The 27259-nt window shown below is 36.3% G+C and overlaps 2 protein-coding genes across 3 annotated transcripts in view; one reads left to right on the top strand and one right to left on the bottom strand.

Moving 5' to 3' along the window:
• Positions 1 to 21692, top strand: part of UGP2 (UDP-glucose pyrophosphorylase 2) — a 35003-nt gene extending 13311 nt beyond the window's left edge. For both annotated transcript variants that reach the window (XM_070933084.1, XM_070933083.1), the window contains exons 2-10: positions 1257 to 1384; positions 3094 to 3201; positions 3860 to 4045; positions 8854 to 8987; positions 9814 to 10111; positions 11011 to 11208; positions 14013 to 14255; positions 16004 to 16108; positions 20968 to 21692. In XM_070933084.1, the coding sequence (XP_070789185.1) occupies positions 1271 to 1384; positions 3094 to 3201; positions 3860 to 4045; positions 8854 to 8987; positions 9814 to 10111; positions 11011 to 11208; positions 14013 to 14255; positions 16004 to 16108; positions 20968 to 21075 (1494 nt within the window). In that variant the 5' untranslated portion in view covers positions 1257 to 1270 and the 3' untranslated portion in view covers positions 21076 to 21692. The remainder of the gene's footprint in view (positions 1 to 1256; positions 1385 to 3093; positions 3202 to 3859; positions 4046 to 8853; positions 8988 to 9813; positions 10112 to 11010; positions 11209 to 14012; positions 14256 to 16003; positions 16109 to 20967) is intronic.
• Positions 21693 to 21747: 55 nt separating this feature from the next.
• The window catches only part of VPS54 (VPS54 subunit of GARP complex), a 64576-nt gene continuing 59064 nt past the window's right edge, over positions 21748 to 27259 (bottom strand). Inside the window, exons 21-24 of the mRNA XM_070956544.1 lie at positions 26755 to 26835; positions 25964 to 26071; positions 25020 to 25114; positions 21748 to 22868 (exon numbers count right to left, since the gene is read on the bottom strand). Of these exons, the coding sequence (XP_070812645.1) occupies positions 22763 to 22868; positions 25020 to 25114; positions 25964 to 26071; positions 26755 to 26835 (390 nt within the window). The 3' untranslated portion in view covers positions 21748 to 22762. The remainder of the gene's footprint in view (positions 22869 to 25019; positions 25115 to 25963; positions 26072 to 26754; positions 26836 to 27259) is intronic.

Here is a 27259-nt window from a genome sequence, read left to right as displayed (position 1 = left end):
CTGACAAATATAATAAGTTAATTTAATATTGTATTGTGTTTCTGAGCAGTTTTGTAAATTTTGAATTACAATATGTTCATTTTTTCAACAGTCTGATTTGAATAGGAAAAATAATAAGATACATAGCTACTGTGATTTTATATAGTTGCTTTAGGTTGATACCTGTTTGTTGTCCTGTTAGCTTTGAGACACCATTTCTTAATTCTCACAATAATTGGCAATGTTTTTAGAGTCATCTTAGAATTTGATTGGGATATTCATTGTGGATTGTACAGTTTCTTTTATATAACCATTTAACCAGACAGAGCCAACTGCATTTGAAAGTCATTTTTCCATGTGATTGGATGGAGGTGAACAGGGAGACAGATAACTTCAATTGAATGGGTTGAAACTGAATAGTTCTGGAAGATTTATTGATTTATTCCCCCACCCCCCCAATGAAGAGTTAGTTACCTAAAAGTTTGTAGTGTAATTTTTGAGTCGATATGTTACAGTACATTAGGGAAAAGCAAATCACTATGTTGTTTCTTTAACATACAATTTTTTAAAAAATTAAAGAAAATGCTACTGCTGATTTATGATGATTGATATCTTGGATTGTTTCTGTATTGTATGACAGCTGGTTTTGACTAATTTTCTGTTTAATGGTGAAGGATTATCAGATCCCCCATCCCCATCTAGAAACTTGTACTTAAAAGTATAACTTCCTAATAATGAATACTTCCTGTTATTTTTGCATGTGTAAAATAAATGCCTTAAAACTAAAGTTCTGTAAATGCAGGTAAGAAATATGCAGCAATTCACTTCATGTTGCTTAGTAATAATTGAACTCTTGAACCAGAAAACACTAAGGGAGAGAGCTGAGGAATACAGAAAAATTATTAGAGTTTATCACCAAGTTTCTACATTTTTTGTATGACATAATTTTGTGAAAGGAAGATTGTGTTGCTTGGCAAATCAGTAATGCTCAGCTGTTCAACTGCAGAACAGCCTGACGATTTAGAAAAAGAATAGCTATTATTTGGGGATTTTTTCCCCCATAACTAGTTAATTAATAACAAGCATAAAAGTGGAATGCACCCTCATTTGGCCCATTGGTTGACTAGCGAAATGCAAGAATATGTTGCATCTGTAAAAATATTGTACAAAATAAATCTATATAATACATGCTACAGTACAGTTTAACTATGTTTCATTGTTAAGCATTTTGTTCTCTCTATGATGCCTATTAAAATTGTCTCTTTTTTTTTTTAAAGATTTTAGCAAAGCGATGTCTCAGGCTGGTACCTCCCCATTCCAGGAAGCTATTAGGCAAGAACTGGAATATACTATGAAAATGGAACTGGATAAAATACTTGGAACTGCACCACAGAATGAACTACAGGTTAGGATTAAAACAAAATTACAGTATGTTCTTGAGTAGATCCTGTTTTTGTAATGTTCAGAATTTTGGGATATATATGGGATAAGTACAGTATCTAGGCAAATGTTCTGGAATTTGTCAGAGAAACAAAGGAATTTTAAGTGCAGCCACTTCAAGAGCTTTGTTGTTCTTAAACATCTTCTTTAGGATTACATGTAATAATATTAAACAATGTAAGTTAGAAAGCAGTTTTCTATGCATTCTTTCCGTTTTGGGATAGATTAACTGATGCACAATAAAATATGATTTTTTTTCTATATTTTTTGTGCTTATCTGTTTTGCCTTCAGCAACTTTATTATCTTTTGTTGACACTTCTTGATTTCACACAGTGAAACATCCTAAGCAGTTGGCAAGCATGACAACTCTAACAATAGGGTAGAGGGGCAAGAAGTAATAGATACATAAAAACTATTTATAAATAAAGTTATATCAAGTGAATTTTAAGGAGTGCATGTGTGTATACGTGTATATCATAAGCATTTAGCATGTGTATGTGTGAAATGCTAAAAGGTTATGATGGTTAGTGCAATAATCATTGGTAAGAAAATTCTTATGCATTCACTTTATCTTGCATAGCAATGGGAGGAAGAAATAGAAAAAAGAGGAAACAATGTTTTTATTTTTTTAAAAAATGGTATACAAATTGTTTAAGTATGCAAGTAATCGTTACATATTTGAAAGTATTCATATCTAACCCAGAAATAAATTAGCATAAGAAAGGATAGCTTTCCTCATTACAGTAATATCTTCAGTTTCCAATAATACTTGCAAATGTTGAAAACAAAGACATAGAAATAGAAACTGCTGATAATGATGATATTGTATTCCAGTTCAGAAAAAGAAACAGATTACATAGATGCAGGCATACATATGCAAAAGTATATTTTGAGCCTTGGATGCTTTCCTTTTTCTTAGCTTTTTAAAAATTACTGCCTTCTACATTGTTTGAGGCAGTGAAACATAGAATTCTAACACATTGATTTCTTTGCACTAATATCTTTGATAATTCCTTTTCTGTGTTTTGCTTGCCTGCTGCTTCTAAGGATATAAAAAGATGGCTACATTTTTTAGAATCTAGTAACATCTAGCCTTGCTCCATTTGAAATTAAAAATTAAAAATAATTCTATAACTACAGGTAGTCCTTGTTTAGAGACCATTTGCAGTTACAACAATGATAAAAAAGTAACCTTATGACTGTATTTTACAGCTTTCACAGCTCTGTAAAGTAAAGCAAAGCTAGAGTAAGATCATAACTAGAGTCATAGTTTCACTTAGTGATTGGTTCGCTTAATGATCAAGTTGACAGATCCACTTGTAGTTGCTAAACAAGAAATTTATAATTATTGCCTGAATAAACTATACTTTTCAGCTTTATTCACTCCAGATAGTGAGATAGGAGGCATATAAATTTAATAAACAATAAATATATTTCCCTGACCAAGTCAAGTAAGTTATGATATATGTTACACTGTATAACATAAACAACAGTGTGCTAAAATAAGTATTGATATATTTTAATTTTATGCAACATTTCCAATTTTTCCTCTCAAAAATGAAAGAGAAATAGCTCTATTTCTGTTGCCTCACATTTTACAATAATTTTATATCTCTGTTTTGCATAAGTCTTAGCAGAAGTTAAAAATAATCTGCTTCAATTTCCTTTTTCAGCACACTAAAAAGGACCTGGAAGGATTTCAAAAGCTCTTTCACAGATTCTTACAAGAAAAAGGACCATCAGTAGACTGGGGAAAGATTCAAAGACCTCCAGAGGATTCTGTAAGTTACAGCATGATGTGAATTACCAATTTCTTGTGGATCTCATTGTTTTTTAAATATCATATTCTGACTTACCCAGGGATTTTGGAGAAGTTTACACTAAACTATACGAAGGAATTGGGTTTTGATTTGAAGGAATAAAAGCCAACAGCCATGATGTATCAGGATATCAGTTTGCCTAAAGATAAAATGTTACTATCCTCAACAATATCTGTCACTTATCTTTGAGTCATTAAAGGGGGCTTCTAAAAAAATAAGTCCAGGAATTGGAGTAACAAATATATAAGGTTCCCTAAAGCATCATCTTTGCTGGCATTCAATGTTTGCAATAAGATTTATTGAATCAGTTTTGGTTACCTAGTTTTACTTCTGCAGCCACTCAGTACTTAATCTAAACTTGTTGCTTGCAAACAGGAACAGAGTATTTCAAGATAGTAACCAAACACAGTGGTTGGGAAGAACAGCAATCAGTCTTTGGATTGCTTTCACCAATATAGACAATTCTGCAATGCTGTTTGGATGAAAATTTTGTCTTATGTAGCTAAAACCAAAATTTAAATCTTTACTGCATGTTTTATTTTGCAATTCTTTTTTACAATAAAATACTATAAACAGTATAGTTATTCTAACATGCTTATCACCATTGCTTTCCTTTCAGATACAGCCATATGAGAAGATAAAAGCAAGAGGATTACCTGATAGCATTGCTTCAGTTTTAAACAAGTTAGTTGTGGTGAAACTTAACGGTGGCTTGGGCACCAGTATGGGATGTAAAGGTCCCAAAAGTCTCATTGGTGTACGGAATGAGAATACATTCCTGGATTTAACAGTTCAACAGATTGAGGTGGGTAGCATATACGTGAGTTCTCCTTGTTAAATAATTGTCATAAAATCTCTGGCTATGATTCACAGAGAGCCCATGCAAAACACTAAAACCCCAGTGGGAAAGTCGACTTGCATTATGCTGAAATCTATTTTCTTTTGGGGGGGTCTATTTCAAGAATCTTACAATCACTCCAGCTACCTCATATTGATGTATCATTACTTTTTAGCATATAACTATTTGTAAAAGAGCACCTGAGAGCAAATTGGAATAAAATATTAAGAGTACTGAAAAAGGTGGGGGGGGGGGTTTGTCATTACCATTCCAAAAGCTATATGAACATAAGAATATAAGCAGTGTTCTGTTGAATTGGACCCCTGGCTCATCTGATGCAGCAGTCTGTTCTCAAAATGGCCAACCAACTGCACAAGGAAGCCCACTAATCTCTCAGCAGTGGCTTTCAGAGGCAGTCACTCTGCTATCAATACCAATAGTCATTGATCCCCACATGTCCCCATGAAACATTAATTGGTGTTAGAGGCAAGTAGTAATGTTTTACACTAGTGCTCATTAATCCATTTGGTAGAAGGTTATTAAAACAGCAATACCATAAGCTTCCTTTTAAGTTTATTGTAGACACTAGATGACTTTTCATGACATAATGAATTTGAGATGGTGTTGCTTATGTCAAGGATAGCATTGGTCCAAGAGTTTTTGGAAAACATTTATGTTTTGGCTGTTGTTTCTCAGGTTGTGTAAAAAAAAATTTAGAACTTGAAAATATTGTTGATCCTGCTGTCCATTCCATGCTATGTCCAATTTGATTGAATGAAATTTTCTGTTTTGTTGCCTGCAATCAGCAGTTATATGAAATTTTGCAGATTGGATCTTCAAAGCACAAACTAACTTGCAGAATCACATTCCAATTATTGCATTTTAAAATGGATTGTGGATTGAGTGGTAATTCGAGTACTCTGTATAGACAAGGACCAATGAGAAGTTTGAAAATGAAATAGCTTGACAGTAGATTGTATTTTTGGATATTCTTTCACTCAGACAGAGTAATCATATTGAGCAATAGCTTTGAGCATTACCTTTCTGAACTCCATTCATTGTATAGAGTTGGGTGGAGCAGGGAGCAAGAAGGGGGAAGTATCAGTGAAAGGACCTCGTAGTCACATGGAGCCTTTTTTTTAAGGAATATGTAAAAAGTGCTGGGGTTCAATTCATATGTTAGTTTCACTTGTTCCAAGTCTGTAATTATTATTTGAAAGACAGTTATTGCTGACTACATTGTTTCAAATACAGTGTAAGCTTTTCAAGAGTGTAGTGTTCCAAATGGCAGGATAAAGAAAGAAAAAAAAAGAGTGGCTTGTGAGGAAAGTATGCTATCCAGGCTTGGTTGTTACGAGGCTGCAATAATAAAGGTGAATTAGTTCAAAAAACCAAAGCATGACAGTTACTGGCACCAATACTAGTAGTTGAGCCATCTTGTCAGTTTTCAGTTAACTTCAATGTGTTGAGCTAAAAAAAAAATCTTGTTTGTGATGGGGGAGGGGTAAATGATGATTTACACTTTTGCAGCATGATTTATCTCTTTTGTATATACATCATAATATTGCATACACATTAGAAAGTGGCACAGCTTGCATTGTGACAGCATCTTTGGCATTTTTATGAAAGCCTTCAATCCTCCTGGCCCCTCTAGAATTATGGTAAATAAAGGGGTTTTTTTAATATTAAAATGCCCTCCTTGAGTAATCAGGTTGATGGCAAAGACTTAGTTAAAGCTTCAATCACTGTATATTTCCGATTTCCTTTGCTTTCTTTGTATCTTCAGTAGTTTTTAAGTGTTAAGTAAATGCTGTAAAACTTTTAAACAGAAACTAGGGTTTATTAAACATTTTCTTATTGAACTTGTTGTTTAAATTTTTAATGCATAAATGTTGCTTTTGTATGCGTGTCGTGCCTTCGAGTCAGTCCCTGCTGTTTTCTTGGCAAGTTTCAGAAGTGGTTGGCCCTTGCCTCTTTCCTTGGCTGAGACAGAGTGACTGTCCAAGGTCATCCAATTGGCACAGTCTCTCGGTTTCCAGCTTTAACCACCACACTAGACTGAATGTATGTCTTGCCCTCTGTACTGAAGAATATTTGAGCCAGCTTACAAATAAATAATAGAGGAATAGACGACAACTATGGTGCTGCAACTATGTTGAAAAACATTTGTAGGTTGGAAATATTTCAGTTTTCATACAGATAAAAGTATTTTCAAAACAGGAAACATAACTTTAGATAATGTACATATATTGTTGCATGCATCAAGTTAGGAAAGATATTCTTTACAAGGAAGAAAGGAAATTCCTCTTCAGATACGGTAGTTGCTCTCTGCAGTTTCCATAAACACTTGGGTTATATTTGTCATTCTTCCTAATTAGGGATAGCTATTTATGCATTGAAAGGTTTTACTCAATAAATAATTCTAATTTTATAACTAAGAACACGGACTTGGTTTTTCATTCTACTACTCCCCATCCCCAGTTCCTTTGTTTTTTGCATTATCATTAGTTTGAAAATAATTTATAAGCTGTGGGGTGAAATACTTCAGGTATGTGTTCCTCTTATTTTCTGAGGGAAAGTTTCTTGAGCGGAACACAAGAAGTAATAGGAGGTGGTGCTTATAAATGGTAGATGATTGAGAACATTTCTGAATCAGGAAGCTACCATAGAAAAAGCCACATCTTCTAGCCTGATTGATATATTTTGGACCAATTAATATTTGTAGGTTCAATAGCAGGTTCCGATTAACACATTTTTGCAGTATTGTAGTGGAATTTGGATATGACTAAAATATGAATGAAACCAGGCAGTTTAATGTTTATTATGGACATTGAAGACAGAATTGGTAAAGACAAATTGGTGAAGACAAACTTGGTAAAAAGCTATTCTAGACAATGCCACTAATTAGCTGTCCAAGAGAAAGTAGGCCTAATGAACAGCAGGGTTTCATTCTCTCTGTTGACAAAAATGGATGAGGCGGTAAAGATACAACTTATTATTTTTTATTTGTTAAATTTATAGGCTGCCCATCTCACAGTTGAGCAATTCTGAGCAGTTCATGTTCTTCTTTGTCCATTTTCAAAACTATATTCCAACACTACCAGTTTGTACCACCTCACGAGGAGAGCTGTTCCCCATATTACATTTTTGCATGACCAAACCCAACAATTCTTTGCAGCTGATGAAAATGATGGAGTACATCATTTTCCTCGTAAGCGGCTAATGGCAATTAAGTGGCATTTGTCTGTCTGTCTGTCTATCTATCGTGTTTCCCCAAAAATAAGAACCCTGACTTATATTTTTTTGAACCCCAAAATAAGTGCTTGGCCTTATTTTCAGGGAGGTCTTATTATTTTGGAGTAAGACGGGGCTCCTCTTGCCGTCTTACCTGATTTCCAGCTCTGCGTTTAAATATTTTCGGGGAGGGCTTATTTTCGGGGGGAGGCTTATTTTAGCGCATGTGCTCAAAAGCCCATCAGGGGATGTCTTATTTTTGGGGAAACTGTCTGTCTGTCTGTCTGTCTGTCTGTCTGTCTGTCTGTCTGTCTGTCTGTCTATCTATCTATCTATCTATCTATCTATCTATCTATCTATCTATCTATCTATCTATCTATCTATCTGACAAATTTACACAACCACCTGACTGATACATAGTGACTTTGAATGGATTATAAAATTTTAAAATTCCATTATAAATAAAAAACCCACTTCAACTCCCCTCCCTCCCCAAGACAGCAACAGTACAATTAAATCAGCCACTTGATCCATTTGTGGTCACCAGGCCCACTGATCAGACTCCTTGACTAGGCCCATGAAAAGCAACAGTGTGGGGAGCCAACCATACCTCAGGGGGAAAGAAGTTCGGTAAAGAAGGGGCCACACCAAGAAGGCCCTTTTTTGTGGTCCCACCAGATGAGAATCTAATCAATGGAATCTGTATACATACCCTGTCTTGCCTTCTTAGTGGGCCAGATAAACGTAATATTTTCCATCATTACTGCCTGATGCAGTCTTCAGAAACGAGTGATGCTCTCCATACCAATCAATTCCAGTTAAGCTGGTGCGTGCGCATATATGTCTGAGAATGTGAATCTGTAGCTAATAATCCATCTTCCCATATCACAAATGTTTAAATGGTTGCAGATCTTCGAAAGAAAAATTGCTACTGAATAAAGACTTCTAGCTTATTTACTACCTAACAATCGAACTGCATCACAAAATAACTCCATCTCTGATTTATGTGGTGATGAAGTTGTATATTCCCTACATTGGTAATGTGAAAAGCACTTATCATATAAAAATGATAACACACTAAGTGCTAATTTAAATCATTTGTCTCTTGCAAGATGTTCATTTTCATGAGACAGATTTTTCAAAGAACCTTGCAGTTAGTATATTTAGTAAGAAATATATTTAGTGATGATTCAAACTGAATTTTTGGCATAAGGGATCACTTATTTTTATAGGGTTAAGCATCGCTTAACCCTGTAAAATTATTCAAAGCCCTTGATTGATTGAATTAGATGATTAAATTTTGTGACTGTATTTTAACTTTGCTTTGATACAAATGTAAAGCTGGAATATGGAGGTTATATTTAGCAGATATTTTATAGCAATTGTTTTAAAATTTTAGCTGTTGTTTGAATTAGAAGCCCGTGTGTTTGTTTTTCCTGTTGATTAAATGTTGTCTTGTAAATACACATGTTTAATAGCTCTTGAACATTAGATATCTTTAATGTTAGTGAAATGTTTAAAATAATATTTTATTCTTGTAGCATCTAAATAAGACTTACAATACAGATGTTCCTCTAGTTCTGATGAATTCCTTCAACACTGATGAAGATACAAAAAAAATCTTGCAGAAATACAGCCACAGTGGTGTCAAAATCCACACTTTTAATCAAAGCAGGTATTTATAGTTCAATTTGAATAATACCAATAGCTTAGCAATAGCTTTTAGACTTATATACTGCTTCACAGTGCTTTACACCCCTCTCTAAACAGTTTACAGAGTCAGCATATTGCCCCCAACAATCTGGGTCCTCATTTTACTGACCTCAGAAGGATGGAAGGTTGAGTCAACCTTGAGCCTGATGAGATTCAAACTGCCAAATTGCAGGCAGCCGGCAGTCAGCAGAAGTAGCTTGCAGTATTGCATTCTAACCACTGCACCACGGCAGCTCTTATAATAAAAGTTATGTAGTTGCAGAAGAAATAGCATTTAAGGAGCCCAGTCAATTGTTATGTAAATAGTAGCAATAAAAATCTTCAATCTGTTATATAGGCTTTGAGCATTAATTTTTTAAATTACAAAGAAGACTGTTACATAACTATAATGAATAAAATTGTAAATGAGATGTAGATGAGAGAATGAGTGTTTTGAGATAATTTTTTTCTTTATGTTTATGGATTCTGTTTTCTAATACTGTCTCCTCATGTGAAAAGCTGCATTTTTTTCTCTCACATACGTTTCCCTTAGCTTTCTGTGATATTTGAAGAGCTTGGTTACAGTTGTCCCATGGAAAACCAGCTTTTCCCAGATAGGGCTGTATGTATATTAAATTTCTTTTTAAAATTACAGTTCTCAATTATAAACTACATATGAGCTTTTGGTTTCATAAACATGCTATAATAAGTAATTAATGATTGATATTTCCTCCAGACATTGAATTGATCCAGTGGTGCCTCACCTAATGTTTCAGCAGCTACCCTGAGGGCTTTTTTTCCCCCCCCAGGTATCCTCGAATTAATAAGGAGTCTTTACTTCCAGTAGCAAAAGATGTGTCTTACTCAGGAGAGAACACAGAGGCTTGGTATCCCCCTGGCCATGGAGACATCTATGCAAGTTTCTATAATTCTGGATTGCTAGATATTTTTATTGAAGATGGGAAGGAATATATTTTTGTGTCCAACATAGATAATCTTGGGGCTACTGTTGATCTGTATATTCTCAATCATCTCATGAATTCGCCAAATGGAAAAAGATGTGAATTTGTTATGGAAGTCACCAATAAGACAAGGGCAGATGTGAAGGTATTTAATTCAGTTGATTTCATTGAATGTAAAATCTGTATACTTCAGTTTAATGAAAAGGATTGCTAAATTATTATATTCCCCATTTGCAACACACTGATCCTCTAGAAATGTATTTCTCCCACCCCATTCTTGGTCTGTGAACCAGATCTGCAGACCACGTCCAATGGCAGGAAGTAAGACCCATTCTTATTGACAGAGATTCATTAGTTACACATTCCCACTCTGGAAATGCTAATTCTTTTTCTACCTTCTTCCACTGCTGACAGTGTTTCTGTACATTATGCATTTAGAGTTTTATATTGCACGTTCCATAGCTATGAAATCAATTATTTTTGCCTTTTATTTTGCATTTCATTGAGGTTCTCCTAAGTATTTATCACATAAGACATAATTTGAGAGGATGGTAACTAAGAAAATACCTAATAAAAATGTTTAATTTTTTAAATTGCTTTTCAGATCGCTTCCAAAATAGATATGGTTTTTTAAAAGTGTTATTTTTTAAAAACAAAAGTATGCATGCATGCAGTTAAAGTGCCTCTTAAGATATAGTATCCTGCATAATACAGTGCATAAAGGAAAACAGTGTGGGAAATGAATCCCATTGGACTTAATACAATATAGTTCCAAAAAGGTATATAAAAAATTACATTATATTGCTGTGAGAAAAATAAAATAAAAGAACTTTTTGTCCAATATTAAATCTATTACAACAGTGGACTAAATTATGCCATGGCAAAATATATGTGGGTTTTTAAAGCTAAAGTAATTGCAATTAGATCTCACTGAAACTAGTGGTACCAAATAATTGTTGTGACCAAAGCCATACATTTCTTTAGACATTTGTTTAGGCACTGTGACAGATTTCTATTTAATAAAGGCCACCTTTACTTTTGCAGGGTGGTACGCTTACACAGTATGAAAACAAACTGAGGCTAGTTGAAATAGCTCAGGTGCCAAAAGCACATGTTGATGAATTCAAGTCTGTTTCAAAATTCAAAATATTCAACACAAACAACCTGTGGATTTCACTATCTGCAATTAAAAGGCTGCAGGAACAGAATGCTATTGATATGGAAATTATTGTAAATCCAAAGGTAAGCCTGTAAATAATTGAAGACGGGAATTGCGGTGGTGAGAATAACATTATGAATCCGCTTGAGCTGATCAACTATTTATTTATTTATTTATTTATTTATTTATTTATTTATTTATTTATTTATTTATTTATTTATTTATTTATTTATTTATTTAAATTTGTATACCACCCTTCTCCTAGTGGACTCAGGGCAGTGCACAGCCAGAACTAAAACACATACCAATACAAAATTTAAAATTATTAAAAGAATTACATACTTTGGCCCAAATTTAAAACAATTCGAATTAAAACCCATTGACAGATTAAAAACTAAAAAACTAAAAAAAAAAGCCTAAAAAAGGAGGGGGGGGTTCACGCCAGCCCTGCTTGATGGAAAAGTTTTCAGTGCACGGTGAAAGACCCGGAGATCCAATATCCTTCTTATCTCCGGGGGCAAATCGTTCCAGAGGGCAGGAGCTGCCACAGAGAAGGCCCTACCCCTGGGGGTCGCCAGCCGACATTGCCTGGCTGACAGCACCCTGAGGAGTCCCTCTCTGTGGGAGCGTACTGGTCGGTGGGAGGCTATCGGCGGCAAAAGGCGGTCCCGCAAATACCCAGGTCCTATGCCATGGAGCGCTTTAAAGGTGGTAACCAACACTTTGAAGCACACCTGGAAGATCACTGGAAGCTAATGCAGCTCATGCAGGAGAGGTGTCACATGGGAGCGCCCCCTCGCTCCCATAATCCCCCGCACGGCCGCATTCTGCACCAGTTGGAGCCTCCAGGTACTCCTCAAGGGGAGCCCCATGTAGAGAGCATTGCAGTAGTCCAGGCGGGAAGTGACAAGTGCCTGAGTGACTGTGCGTAAGGAGTCCCGATCCAGAAAGGGACGCAACTGGCGAATCAGGCAGACCTGATAAAAAGCCCCCCTGGCCACGGCCGTCATATGCTGTTCTAAAGACAGCAGTGCATCCAGGAGGACGCCCAAGTTGCGAGCCCTATCCGTGGGGGCCAATAACTCGCCCCAATAGCCAGCAATGGCACGAGCTGGTTATATCGGGACGGCGGAAGCCACAGCCACTCGGTCTTGGAAGGGTTGAGTCGAAGCCATCCAGATCCACACAGCCTCCAGGCATCGGGACATCACTTCAAGGGCATCGTTGGGATGGCCTGGGGTGGAGATGTACAACTGCGTATCATCAGCGTACTGATGGAACTCCACCCCAAAGCCACGGATGATCTCACCCAGCGGCTTCACATAAATGTTGAACAGAAGGGGCGAGAGGACCGACCCCTGAGGCACCCCACAAACAAGGCACCTCGGGGTCGACCTCTGCACCCCTGCCAACACCGACTGCGACCGGTCGGAGAGATAGAACCACCGCAGAACGGTGCCCTGCACTCCCAACCCCTCCAACCGGCACAGCAGGATACCATGGTTGATGGTATCAAAAGCCCCTGAGAGATCTAACAGGACCAGGATACAGGAGCAACCCCTATCCCGAGCCCTCCAGAGATCATCCACCAACGCGACCAATGCCATTTCCATGCTGTGCCCAGGCCTGAAGCCGGACTGGAGCGGATCGAGATAGACAGCTTCATCCAGGTACCCAGGAAGCTGTCGTGCCACCACACTCTCAACAACCTTCGCCAAGCAGGGAAGGTTGGAGACCAGACAGTAGTTAGCCAAAACAGCCGGATCCAGAGCAGGCTTCTTGAGGAGGGGCCTCACCACCGCCTCTTTCAAGGCGGATGGCAAGACACCCTCACTCAAGGAAGCGTTGATAATTCCCTGGAGCCAGCCTCGCGTAACCTTCCGGGAGGCCAGCACCAACCAGGAGGGACACGGGTCCAATAAACATGTGGCCGCGTTCAGCCGCCTCAGTATCCTTACACGTCCTCGGGAGCAACAGGGTCGAACTCCTCCCAAATGGCAGTCTCAAGACCGGCACCCATCATCCCGTCTGTACCTACCTAGTCAGAGACCAAGCCTTCCCGAATCTGAGTGATTTTATCGTGCAGATACTGGACAAAATCCTCAGCACGACCCTGCAAGGGATCCTCCCGCGCTCCCAGATGGAGGAGGGAGTGGGTCACCCTAAACAGGACGGCCGGGCGATTATCTGCTGATGCGATAAGAGCGGAAAAATAGTTACATTTTGCCGCTTTTATCGCCACTAGGTAAGTCTTAACTAGAGAGATAGTTCAAACTCTATTTACATTTATGGCTCTCCTGTCTTCAAAATAATATTTGTAGGAATTTATATCAGATCAATCTGGAAAAGTATTTCAAGAGCACATTAATAATCTTTAGTGTTTCTGTAATTTTAGTCTATATTATTCTTGGAGGAATGCTTATTATCTTTTACTTAAAATTCACATTTAACATTTTTCAGATAAACCTATCTTTAAAATGTTCCATTTTCATTTGATAGATCACAAAATGATCCTTAGAGAGGGAATATTTTCATCTCTCTAGGATAACATAAGGGGAAATTATGCTCATTTTCATGTTCCTGTCAACACTTAATTATGAAACAATAACGTCTAACTTACATTCTTTATTTGTTTGGAGAACTGGCAGGTAGTGACATGTAAGATAAAACTTGGCTTCCCATTTCCCAAATACATGGTGGCTGAAGAAAATCCCTTGTGTATGCACTGATTAAACCCTCTGTGACTAGAATAACAGTTTTTCGGAGACATTTTGATTTCAGGTTTATCAAACCTAATGTTTCTAAGCTCACTTGAATTGAATTGAATTGAATCTGTAAAACTCAGCTAGCTAGCATATCCCATGATCTTGAGCACTTTCTCTTCCAGACTTTAGATGGTGGTCTAAATGTTATTCAACTGGAGACTGCAGTTGGTGCTGCTATTAAAAGTTTTGAGAACTCTTTGGGAATAAATGTTCCCCGTAGCCGTTTCTTGCCGGTCAAGACCACATCTGATCTTCTACTTGTGATGTCTAACCTATACAGCCTTAATGCTGGGTCTCTAACAATGAGTGAAAAACGGGAATTTCCTTCTGTGCCGCTGGTCAAGCTGGGGAGCTCTTTCACCAAGGTACACATAATTATTGTATTTTTTAAAAAAATATATGTGGAAACAGACATTCAATCTATAAGCTAGAAAAAACAGCTCTTGCTAATTACTCTTAAGAGAATAGGAGTAAGACTGATAGTATCCTAAAATGTTCTATACATGTGATCATCCAGCAGTTGCTACCTATTTTTATCAAGTCATTCTGGTACTAGCAGTACAAAATTGGTGTTCGAAGTTAGTTACTGAAGCATCATCTAAGTTATTGCATGTAACATGTTTAATTCTTTATTTGGATATATGCTGAGACTCTTGAGTGGCTAACAGTTCTCTAATTGAGTAGATTAAAATACAATAAGATTAAAGATTGTGATTAATTTGATTGGAAAAGTTTTGTGACAATGTAATTATCATAAAGAACTAATTCTGCAATCTACAGATATTGATTAGTGCAATAGGCCAGTTTGCATCTTTATAATCTAGTAACATTACTATTCATAACAATTTTGTTGCTTGTTTTTATGTGTGAATTGTTATTTAATTAGTTAATTTCTAGACTACTCAGATGACTTTGGTGGCTTCACAAAATTTAGTTAACCCAGACCTGGGCATTTTACAGCCTTCAGGCCACATCTGGCCTTTTGACTGTCTCTGTCTGGTCTGCGGTAACAGTGGGGGGAGGAAGCGGCAGTGGCCTTCTCCAACAGTCCGAGTTTCTCACTGGTGGCCTTTTGTGAAAATTATTTGCCTACATTTGAGTTAGCTGTTCTGTGATAACCTCTAGACCAGTTTACTGCAGTCAATTTTATAGACAGATTTTAAGTACTTTAAGCACACTTTAAAAATGGATGGGCAACACATGGCCATCCCCAGCAACCCCAGAATATATTAGATTTGGGCCTGATTTAGAAAATGTTAAGAATGTAGTAGCAGTTTCCTCCCAGAAGCTTCCCCTTCCCATGCCACTTCATTGTTCCTCTCCCAAAACCAAAACAAGCATCCCTGGTCCTTCTAGTGAGTAGCATCTTGCAAGCTTCCAGAAAATTGTAAGGCCAAGTTGAGGCCACTGATCCTCCACAGTTATCCTGGCATTCTAAAGCTTTTAAGTTTGTTTTTAGGGGCTGAAGTGTAACATTTGTGCCTTCCCACACTCATTCTAATAGGGTTTTTTCTGAAGTTTTTAAAATTAGGGTTATCATTCTAATAAATTCGTAAAGATTATAAAGATTTGCCTTCCTTAAATCACTCAACTTTCTCATTCAGACAAAAGCCAAATTGGTCTAGTGATTAAGGCACCAGACTTGAAACTGGGAGATGGTGAGTTCTAGTCCTGCCTTAGCCACGAAATGGATGGATGACTTTGGGCCAGTCATTCTCTCATCCCAAGCCACGTCATAGGATTGTTACTGTGGATAAAATAAGAGGATATATATTTGAGTTATTTGTAAAAATAATGAACGTGAGATACAAATAAAATTCAGCTAAGGTGAATAAAATATAACCATAATGTAATCAGATGTGGATCAGAACAAGGACAATTAAAGAGAGCTATATGAAATAATAAAAAATTAACTTAAAGTTACAGATATAGTAGTGAATACTATATGGCCTTCAATGAACTGCAGATCAAGCTGTGTTCCAGACACTTCCTTAGGGCTTGTGTTTTCCAAATTAAGAACTTTGCACTATGGTTTGCAGCACAATTCTCTGACTACATATTGTGAGTTTCATAAATATTGAACCTGAGGCTTTGCATTCTCTATTTTTTTAAGGTTCAAGATTTTTTAAGGAGGTTTGAAAGTATCCCAGATATGCTCGAACTGGATCATCTAACTGTTTCAGGCGATGTCACTTTTGGGAAACATGTTGCATTAAAGGTTGGTCAATATGATTAAAATTTTAGAACAATCCCAAACTTTTATATACTTGAAATGCTGCATTCTCAAGCCACGCTATTTGACAAAATCTGCCACTATCTTTAGAAGTCATGTGCATTCTTGCAATATCCATTTGATATTGGAGATCCAGTAGATTACTTAAAATTAGTTAATCATATATTTTCATTTACTTAAATAAAGTTGCACAAAACAGTCAGAAGCACTTTTGTGCAGAATGGCAAGTACAGATGAAGCACCTCATCTGTTATTAAAGTAGTCACATGGTTTGCAAGTTTGCACAACTGATTCAAAGGCTGTTTTGTGCTCTTGTCTGCATATGTAGGCAAGCAAAGAAATAATTTCATTTATGAGCTGGTTGAAATAAGATTTAAATAGATTTCCCATTTCTAGATCTCACTATATTACCTCTGAAATTTTAAGCTGTTTTTTATGCAAATCTATTTCTGCTTGTTCCCATTTAGCATTCAATTTGTTTAGGTGCTTGAAGACTTCTAAACTCAGTTGCAGATGTCTTCTTTAATTTCTTTATTCCTATTATCTACTTGGGTTGTTATCGTATCTGTCATTAATGTCAGACTTGATGGAATAAATTTTTGTTTTCAAATTACGAGCCTTGATAGTACAGTGGTCTACGCACCCTGTTATTAACACAGTTGCCTGCAATTTCTGCTGGTTCGAATCTCTCCAAGGCTCAAGGTTGACTCAGCCTTCCATCCTTTCTAAGGTAGGTGAAATGAGGACCCAGTTTGTGCGGGCAATAAGCTGACTTTGTATAAAATATACAAAAGTATGAAGGCTATTGCTTAACGCATTGTAAGCCACCCTGAGTCTCCGGAGAAGGGCGGCATATAAATCAAATTAAAAAAAAAAATCTTATTGAGTTAATTAAGAACAATTAGCTTCCATTGTATGCAGCAGAGGAATGAGACTGGGCTTCTCCCGGTTTGGATTGTTCTCTTTTATATATTCTGAAAAATGTAAAATATTTTATGCTAGAATTTTTCTTCATTAAAATCAACCAGCTAATTAAAACATTAAAAGTAAGAAATAATAAAAAAGAAAACTCAATATACTTAATAACAGATATATAAACAGAGAATACAGTATGAAGGAAATGGACATAAAGCTTTTAAACATATCAAACTATACAGATACTAAATGGTGGATTCACAAATTAAGAACTGAATTCCATTCATTACGTTCATACCATTTTCTTAAAATAAACATTCCTTATTCTTGTTGTTAAAAGAAAAAAATTAAAGGAGTTGAAGAATGTAAAAATGGAATCAGATCAAATTAGTTCAGTCAAGTTGAGTAGCATGTATCTGGTTGAAGCAAACAAAATAATAATCTGAAAGCAGGTATCTCCACATTAATAACATTCTTAACTATATAATTGCACTAGAATAGTTTTAAAAGTTTCTTTTAAACTTTATTATGGATCAGACGTGATTAAAAAATACAACATCCAGTTTTGGTCGCCACAATGTAAAAAAGATGTGGAAACTCTAGAAAGAGTGCAGAGAAGAGCAACAAAGATGATTAGGGGCCTGAAGACTAAAACATATGAAGAACGGTTGCAGGAACTGCGTAAGTTTAGTTTAATGAAAAGAAGGACTAGGGGAGACATGATAGCAGTGTTCCAATATCTCAGGGGCTGCCACAAAGAAGAGGAGTCAAACTATTCTCTCAAGTACCTGAAGGCAGGACAAGAAGCAATGGGTGGAAACTAATCAAGGAGAGAAGCAACCTAGAACTAAGGAGAAATTTCCTGACAGTTAGAACAATTAATCAATGGAAAAACTTGCCTCCAGAAGTTGTGAATGCTTTAAAACACTGGAACTTTTAAAAAAAATGCTGGATAACCATTTGTCTGAAGTGGTGTAGGGTTTCCTGCCTAAGCAGGGGGTTGGACTAGAAGACTGCCAAGGTCCCTTCCAATTCTGTTATTCTGTTCTGTTAAACATATAATACAAATTACAGTGTTGCTCATATGCTAAAACAGCCTGTAGCCTCTGTACCTTGCTGTCCACAATGCAGATTCTACAGGCTAAATAAAACACTTCCAACAGCAAATGGTCAAAAGAAGCTGCACATAGAATTCTTCTGTATGAAATGGACTAAGAGGTGTTAATAACTCATTGTATGAATCTAGGTAAAAATTGCAACATAGCAGTTTACGATCCTGTGATTCAGTGTTCCCATCTTTTCAGGGACAGAGCTTTTCCACAAAGGGAATTTTGGAGTTCTTACCCTCCATCATTGCTGATGGTAAGATCTTAAATGAAATAGTGTATAGGGCTTCCAAAAATTTGTCATTTGTAAATTGGGCCAATACAATGGTGACTTAAAATAGAATTAGCTCTGCCCCAGTTTAGCTCTAAAAGTCATCTTGGTATAATCCTTTTTAAAATTCTATATCATGAACTGTTCCAAGTGCATCAGCATCTCATTCGATTGAGTGAGATTTATATAATATTCCAAGAAGACTAATAATTATCTGATTGGATAATTATTGGGGCTCTGAATGCAAGCTTTTAGCCACAATTTGAGAGCACATAGCCAAATTTCTATTTTGATTTTTGTAAATTTTGCATTTAAAGAGAGCAGCATTAGGAACATATTTTGCTACCTGAAAATAGCAAAAGTAGGAAGCTAGTTTCTACTCTCTCCTGTTGCTTGTAATTGCCACCTACAGTAGATTTAACTGCTTCATAGAGGAATTGTGCTCAGAAAGTTTCAAAGTAGCTAGTACATACTGGTTCACTCTAGAGAAAAAGAGAGGCTTGTTTATTTATTCAGTGTAAACAACAGCTCACTTCACGTAGGTGAGCCTGGCAGCTCACATACTTAAAAACAGAAAACAAAGAAAAAGTTAAAATTTAATTTGTGGGAGAGTGCAATCCATACAATGATTAACAATACAATTCGATCCCCAATTATTTGATTCCCAATACTGGATTCTCAAGCATGATGACAAAGCCATGTCTTGATAGGCTCCTGAAAGGCCAGCAGCATCAGAGCCACTCTAACCCCAGGGGTAATGAGAATGGATGTTATGGCAGAAAAGGCTCTCCTCCCGTGTCCTTCAGATGACATTCCTTTGTAAATGGACTCATAACATGCCTCTACTGCCAACTGTGATAGGACAAGTAGATGTAGCTGGGGAGAGGACCTGCCTCAAATAATCTGGCCCGTGCCTTGTAGAACTTGTTGCTGAACCGGTGGTGGGTTTCAAAATTTTTTACTACCGGCTTTGTGGGCGTGGCTTGGTGGGTGTGGCGTGGCTTGGTGGGTGTGGCAGGGGAAGGTTACATTTCCTCCCAATCAGCTGGGACTCAGGAGGCAGAGAATAGATGGGGGCGGGGTCAGTCAGAGGTGGTATTTACCAGTTCCCCGAACTACTCAAAATTTCTATTAACAGTTCTCCAGAACTGGTCAGAACCTGCTGAAACCCACATCTGTCCTGAACCCGTCTGAGTATTCAGAGCAATCAGAGAAATAAGGGCATCTCATTTCCCTGAATAATATGGCATATATCCCAGGTACTCATTCAAGTATGTGCCTTTTAGGGTTCAGTGGAACTTTTTATATGGAATGGGACAACTTGCCATAGCCAACACGCTGCGGCCAACTCACCATGGCCAACTCGCTGCAGAACAACTCGACGTGGACATCTCACTGTGGGACAATTTGCTGCAGGACAATTTAACAATTCTGTTTAATTATTTAAAATAAATTATTAACTTTTTTGCAATTCACATTTCATTCTGTACCTCCTTTTGCATGCTTTTTAAAATGATTGTATTCTACTATTTCTTTGATATTAGTATAAATTTTGTCCCACAGCAAGTTGTCCTGCAGTGAGTTGGCTGTGGTGAATTGTTATAGACCTCTTTTTATAGCCTCTTACAAAACATATGATCTTTATTTCTTAGTTAAAAGGTAATGGACCAGTTCTGTTAAGACTTGCCAGTGTCTTATAATGGTATTGTTTATAGTTTTAAATTAAAGCGATGTTCTATTTGCCTTTTGAAGAAAGGATAAAAAAGGCACTTGCTGTATGGAATGTCTTTTTCAAATTAGCTGTTGTAAATAAATTTTGCAGTTTTGAATTTTACTGGAAGAGTGAAACATTGAGCAATTATATAAACAGTCCTCTTAGATATAGAAAAAAGTAATAAATCCCAATCAGAGATATTTCAGTGGGGATAGTTCAGAAAGAAACAGTTCAGAAATTCAGAAAACATGAGGAAGATACAATAAGAAAAAAACAAGATTAAAACCTGTGAGTTCTGCATTGGTGATTCTCATCAGATATGCCTGCTGTAACTTGCTTCAGAGCAGGTGGTTGATCTGTTGAAGATGTATAAATCCATCCCTCTGGAACAGAGCCATCCCTCAGCGAGAGAAAACTGGCTGGCAATTAATAGCCAAGAATATTTCCTTGTGCAGTTTGGTTGGGGGACATAAAATCTTTCCTGCTATAATAATGATTGTCTCTTTAGTGAACCTCAATCTTGGGTTCAGATATATGCGTTCAAAGCTATTCTGATCTAATTCTGCTAATTTTAGAAAACATCTTGAGACTGCAATTAAATATACATTTCTCAAATATAACTGACAGTTCTGTGAAACCAGGACATTAATACATATGGTTGAATTTTCTGTAATGAAACAGCATGTGTTTTTGTTAGATGTTATAGGATAAATGTAAGGAGTTCAATATCAGTACTTTATGAAATGTGATTGCTTCAGAATTAATGAAATGTAAACTTAAATTTAGAATTTTATCTTTAGGCAGCTCACTGGAACTTTCCTATTTTTTATATACACAGGGAACTGTCATAATTATTGCAAACCATGGTGACAGGATTGACATCCCCCCTGGAGCGGTTCTGGAGAACAAAATAGTCTCGGGCAATCTTCGGATCCTAGACCACTGAGCTGCTATGAACTTCATATAATATAGTTTCATGAATGGAAGAATATATAGGCATTAAGATTTGTATACAATCAATCACTCTTCTGTTCTTACAGTATTATTTCTGTAATCCCTTTTAACTGAAAAAACTAATGCAGGCAAACATTTAATTAACTCAGTAATTCAATTAATGTAATCTAAAGTGCAATATTGCTGATATTCAATGACTTTTGAACTGCTTGTAACAGAAAAAGCTGTGAAACAATATGCTGTTAACTATTAAATACAACTACATTATGAAGTACTTTTTGCTACTATAGCAGGTATGTCTAGAATGTTATTTGCCTTTCTGTACTTCAAACTGTGCTATTCACAGCAACCTCACCCCCTTCACAGGATGGTTCAGTACCTCACTTGGACTGTTTTCTCCTGTTTACCCAAAGAAAAGGTACCTGAAACATTGGAATAATCGTTTCTCACCCCGCATCTATACTGTTACTACTTAAAACATTAGTTTACTTTTAAATACGGAACAGATTGCCTTCTTCATTATACTCATTAACAGAATAAAATGTGTTGAGACAAAGGAGGAAATGAATTCCACATCTGTACAGGTACTGAAATAAAGAATATCAAGTCCCCCGTCTGGATATTGGTTTTTGTTGGTAATAATGTTAGGAAATAAGTTAAACAATTCATTTTAAGAGTTTTATTTTGATTGACAGTGATTTCTGCTAATGTTAACAGATAGGCATGCCTGTTTGAAAAAAGCCATAGGCACACAAAACATGGTAGACTATTGTTGTACATAATCATCACAAGAGTAGGCACTCACTGGATTTAGATAAAAATGCTGTGAGGTGAAATACACAGGCACTTTATTACTTCATAACAGGCAGGTACCAGCCTGAAAGCATTAAAAATGTTATAAATTAATACCCCTTATACTGTTGCTTTTATGGGTATATTTATTTCTATGCACCTTGAAATATTTTAATTGGGATGTGGGTGGGAAAGACTTGGAGGTAAATGTTACATGGATACTGGCCAATTTACACTGTTGTAATCACTCTCCTTAAATAAATAACAAATACGCTTGAACTGCGTTTCCAGTTTGCCCTTATAAGAACTGGGCAAGTTTTACAACTTCATTTTAAGATACAGGAAATATTTCAAATATTGTTTCCTGATGAGAGTACGTAATTCAATTGAAAAAAATACTTTGGAACGTGAATACACCTTAAATCCAAAGTTTTGTAGGTAATCAAGAATTTATAGAAACATCTGTAAAAAAATAATTTTAACAGTATACTTTTATAGTGAAAACATTTTCAAGATTTCAACAGCAAGAATTTTCAAACTGTACCATCATTAAATAAGGTGAGACACCACATAAATTTCATTGCACTAGAGGAAATGCAAAGCATCTTTTTAATATAAAGACTTACAGAGCACTCTCTAGACAACAGCTGTGTTACAGCTATGAATTCTTTTGGATTTGGTCCAAAGAAACCTGAGTCTGGTTCCAGATAGAATGAAGAAACTGCGCAAAGAACTGCTGTTGCTTTTCTTGCAAAAAGGGTTCTCCCCAAATCATTCCTACAGCTACGTTCTAACACTTTTCAAGAGAGTTTCTTCTTCAGTTTGCAAGAATCCATTCTTCTTTTGCAAAGAAGAAATCATTCCAATGTGAAGTGGCAAGTTGTTAGTCACCTCTTCTGTTCCCAGATTTCAGCCATGTTTAAATCTAGAGTCTGAAGCCCTTTCAGTGCTTGGAGGTTTCCAGTGTAAAAAGCTACATCAGCTGTAACCAATCTATGCAGAACAGAAATAAACATTCAGAAAATACATTTTCAAACCATGTAGACACTGATGCCATTTAAAATATATGTTGAGAGCTAATCCATTTGTTCTAATATCTTGTGTTTTATGCTGGCAACTATTAGAATATAAAGCACTTAGTAAACAGCATCACCTTCTGTTGGACATCTTAGCAGAAAGGTTTTAAGGAAAATATTAAGAGTTGTGAGTCCATTCTATCACTTGGCTAATTTTTCTACCCAAATCCAATTTTTATCAACTGCAAAATGATCCCAACCTCAACTCATTCATTTACACATGTGGTTTCAAGATGGGGGAACTCTCCAGAAAAAGAAAATGGAATAATGAGTTTTAGCATTTTTTTTGAAAGTATACATTTGTGCATTCAAACATTTTTTTAAAAAATATTTAACTACAAAATTATATCTATTGAAATATAACTATGGAAGAAACAATACCAGTAAAATATATAAAGCAATATATAATCAGTGTTGAAAATGAACATAGATGTGAAACCTGTTACTTAAAAAAATTAATCTTGGAATCCTTAAGAGGCAGATTTCTGATAGAAATTTGGATTTGCATGAGTGAACTCCCCACCACCACACCAGTCTCTCACAAAACCCCATCAAGCACAGTATAAAACGCCCGCTGTAGATGATCGATGCTTCCAATCTCCAGCATCTTCAGATTGCATAACAGAATATGGGAGATACAGCTGAAAGTCAGCAAGGCCCCACATTCTAGTCCAAAGAATACAGACTTTTTATTTACCACAAAGAATAAATAGGTTATTCCAGATAGCATAGCTGTGTTTAAAACTCTGGCAGGCTGCAATAGACTGAGAAATGGCACATAGACTTACTCTATCAGTAGAGCTGATGACAGCAGAGCTGATGACCTACTTTGATTTCCCCCTCTCCCTATACTGTATTCCAGTGGTGGAATTGGAATAATTTAACAACCGGTTCTCTGCCCTAATGATTTCTTCCAACAACCAGCTCACCAACTACTCAGAAAGTTAACAACCGGTTCTCCCGAAGTGGTGCGAACTGGCTGAATCCCACCACTGCTGTATTCCAACTAATTGTTATAAGACTTTTGTAATTTTAAGACATGATATCCAAATTTATTTTCAGCTTCCTTCCCCTCACTAGGGAGGGGAGAAGGGAGAGAGCAATAAAACCAGGGTTGTAACTCAATCAGTGGTGCAATCCTAAATTTATTAGTTCTCACATAGCTTAATACAGATTATGCATTGCAACCCAACAGCATAGGAGCTGTGTTTTTGTACCTACATGATAATGAGTGGTAGCAAGGGAAAGGGAGGCAATTTCCTCTTACAGAGTGCTTGGAAATGTTGGTTTCATAGCATTGAGGGAGAAGAGTCACTTTAATGTGGGAGCAAATATTTGAGTGTATCTGAGTCCCTCCTGCCCCTTTATTCCCTTAAAATGAGATGGTGTTGGTAAAATCCTTTTGCATAATGGACTTGGTCCTTTGTAGAGAGTTTTTTTTCCTTTACTCCCTGAGAAAGCATTCAAGTCCTCCCAGAACTCTGAACATCTACACATCCACTTAAAAAGCCCTGCACTTGGAGATGGACAGTCATGGTTTGAAGATCTCTAGTGAGGGATAATTCACTAGATCATGTGGCAACTTATTCTCTGGCTGACACAATCAGGAAGGTCCTGATTCAATAACGTCCTTCCTTAAAGTTTAACCACAGGTCTGGTCCTGTCCCTTGTGACAATGAAAAATAAGTCCACCTGTTCTTTTGTGTGACAACTTTTTAGCTATTTCATATATTTTCTTTAAGATAAAAACATAGCCAGATTAGCCGGATAACCATTCCTCATAGGGGTTTAATTCATTATCTCAGCAACTGTCTTTTGAACTTGTGGCCGTTTGTCACTGTTCTTCTTGAACTATGAACTTCTTGAACACTGAATTTCTTAAACTATTGAACCAAAGTTGGACATAATATTGCAAATGGGGTCTCACGGGGCAGATGGTTCTGTGGTTAAGTAAATTAAATCTAGTGCAAAAGTGGAGGGGGGAGAGAAATACAATTAGGATATTAACTTTTTATGCTGGAACAAAATACGTACCCCCAAACTAAGAAATAATTTTATTGTAACATACCCATTTTGAGGTCCTCCATCATTGACTACATTTAAGTGGGCCAACTGTCTTTTTAAGTGAAATTTGTAACTTGAATTAATTCTTAAAAATAACATCTAAAAGATAATACAAAAGTTAACAGTAAGAAAATATTCTTTTGAAAAATCCATAACTAAGCCGCTACATCGATTTGCAGTTTAAGCAGCAAACATTCTTGTTCCTAGAGGAAAGTCTACTGCAATGGAAACAGTGTGAAAAAGAAGCAGATTTATGTTCTTAGGAAAGGGAAAGGAAATAGATTAGGAAATATGACTGCTGAAATTACAGAGCAATAATCAGATGTGCAAATATTCTGACACTGAACAAGTGATTAAAACATGCAATTTGATAAAAAGCTTTTTTTGGTCTATATTATCTGTATTTAATATAGAAAAAATGTGAAGCTTTTATTGAATTTCAGTTTGCCTTTTAGGATTATTTTTGAGTCAGCAGAAATAGCCTGCAGTAATGCATTCTAACCACTGCGCCACCACAGCAATAATGTATCAACTTAATTAAAACTAATGATTAATTTACTTCTTTTATGATATGAATGAATCATCTACCAACATACAGAGAGTAATAAAATAGATGTTTTAAAGTAAGGGACTAAGTTTATATAAGGGAACCCCAACAGACTATATTTGGAAAAAGCAGAAAAAAAGAGATCAACCTCTTTTTTCTTCCTCTCATATAGTTTCATAACTGAAGATTTTCTTGCTTGGTTCAGATTAGACAAAGCACTTCCCATTTTGATTTCCTTTTTTACTGTGACATGAATTATGTATCATCCAACAGTCAAATACAGTATTTAAAATGCCATTAATATTGTGTACTATGGCCCTATTTTACATCTCTTAAACATTTGGGAGAACATTTATGACAGTTCCTCAGCAGCAACTGATCAACCATCCCAAAGGACTCACCTGTGTTTGCTCCTCAGGAAGCAGGTCATATATTGCTTCATGCATCTTTGCCATCTGCTTACAAATATTCCTGAAGCATATAGAAGGTACCGGAGCTTTCACTTCATACTAAAAATACAAACAGTGGCGGTCACTGAATTTGTCTTCTGGATTTTGACTAGCAATTTATTTGTGAGAGGAAAAGATGGGAATAGAGTCATTGTAGTAATTTCTCCATTCACCTCACTCTGTGAATCTGTTTTCCTTTGTGCAGGCTCTTATGCAAAAATAGTGCTACATTGCTACATTGTTCTCTGAGGTTTGGGCCATTTGAACTCTTACTATGACTTAGAGTTGCTGTGCCATTACTCTATGAGGGACAAAAGCACAGATTATAATCCTAAGGGATGGCATCAGAGCACTACATCCTACATGTGTCTTTTGCATGAGAACATTGCAGTCAGAATAGCCTGTGAGTCGTAGGTGTAAGCGATGCTCCAGGGAAGCTGGTATTGTGGCTACCATTATTCCACAAATATTGAAAGAACTGGTTTATGTTTTTGTTTTAGGTGGGAAATATATAGGTTATGTCTATAAGTAGAGTAACTATTTTATTAGCATAAAGCAATAGTACAAGGATAATTAATTTTTAAGATAGTATTAAGATAATTTTTATAGCTCTTGGCACATATTATTGAGAATGCTAAAAGAAAAGAGGAGGAAAAATACAACTCAAGTATCAGTTTAAGTTCTAAGCAAAATAAGGAATTTAATACAAATTAAGCAATATCATTCCACCCTCAGATTATTACCTTGGAAAGCAATTTGTCAAACAAGGTATCCATTATGGCTACAAGTTTAGTGGAAATTTCTGATATGTGGTCATGGTAATCCTGGAATAAAAACATGATTATTATTCATATTATGTCAGACTTTGTTGTGATAAATATCTATAAAACACAAAGTAAAACTAAAGACGGTTTCTTTGTGCCCTCCTTATTTATTTACACCAGTTTTTTTATTCATTTGAACTGCAGTTTGGAAAAAGCAGAAAACGGTTCTTAAGCTGTTATAGAAGGTATACGAAACTGCCTTTTCCTCAAATGTTTGGCTGTTTCTTTTTCATATTTTAAGCAAATGAGATACTGTATTTTTCGGAGTATAAGACGCACCGGAGAATAAGACGCATCTTAGTTTTTGGGGAGGAAAATAAAAAAGCTGATTAAGGTGGATCGCCTCCGGAATACCCCCAATCAACTTTTCCCAGAAGTGAATTTTAGCAACAGGTTCGTTGGTTGTGAATTCTGTGCCTTACTT

The sequence above is a fragment of the Pituophis catenifer genome, unplaced genomic scaffold (assembly GCF_029215685.1).
Source record: "Pituophis catenifer annectens isolate HBS135680 unplaced genomic scaffold, rPitCat1.0.hap2 SCAF_1, whole genome shotgun sequence".
In the NCBI taxonomy this organism is placed as follows: Eukaryota; Metazoa; Chordata; class Lepidosauria; order Squamata; family Colubridae; genus Pituophis; species Pituophis catenifer.
Note: the sequence above shows the minus strand (reverse complement) of the source record. Positions and strands in the feature narration are given on the sequence as shown.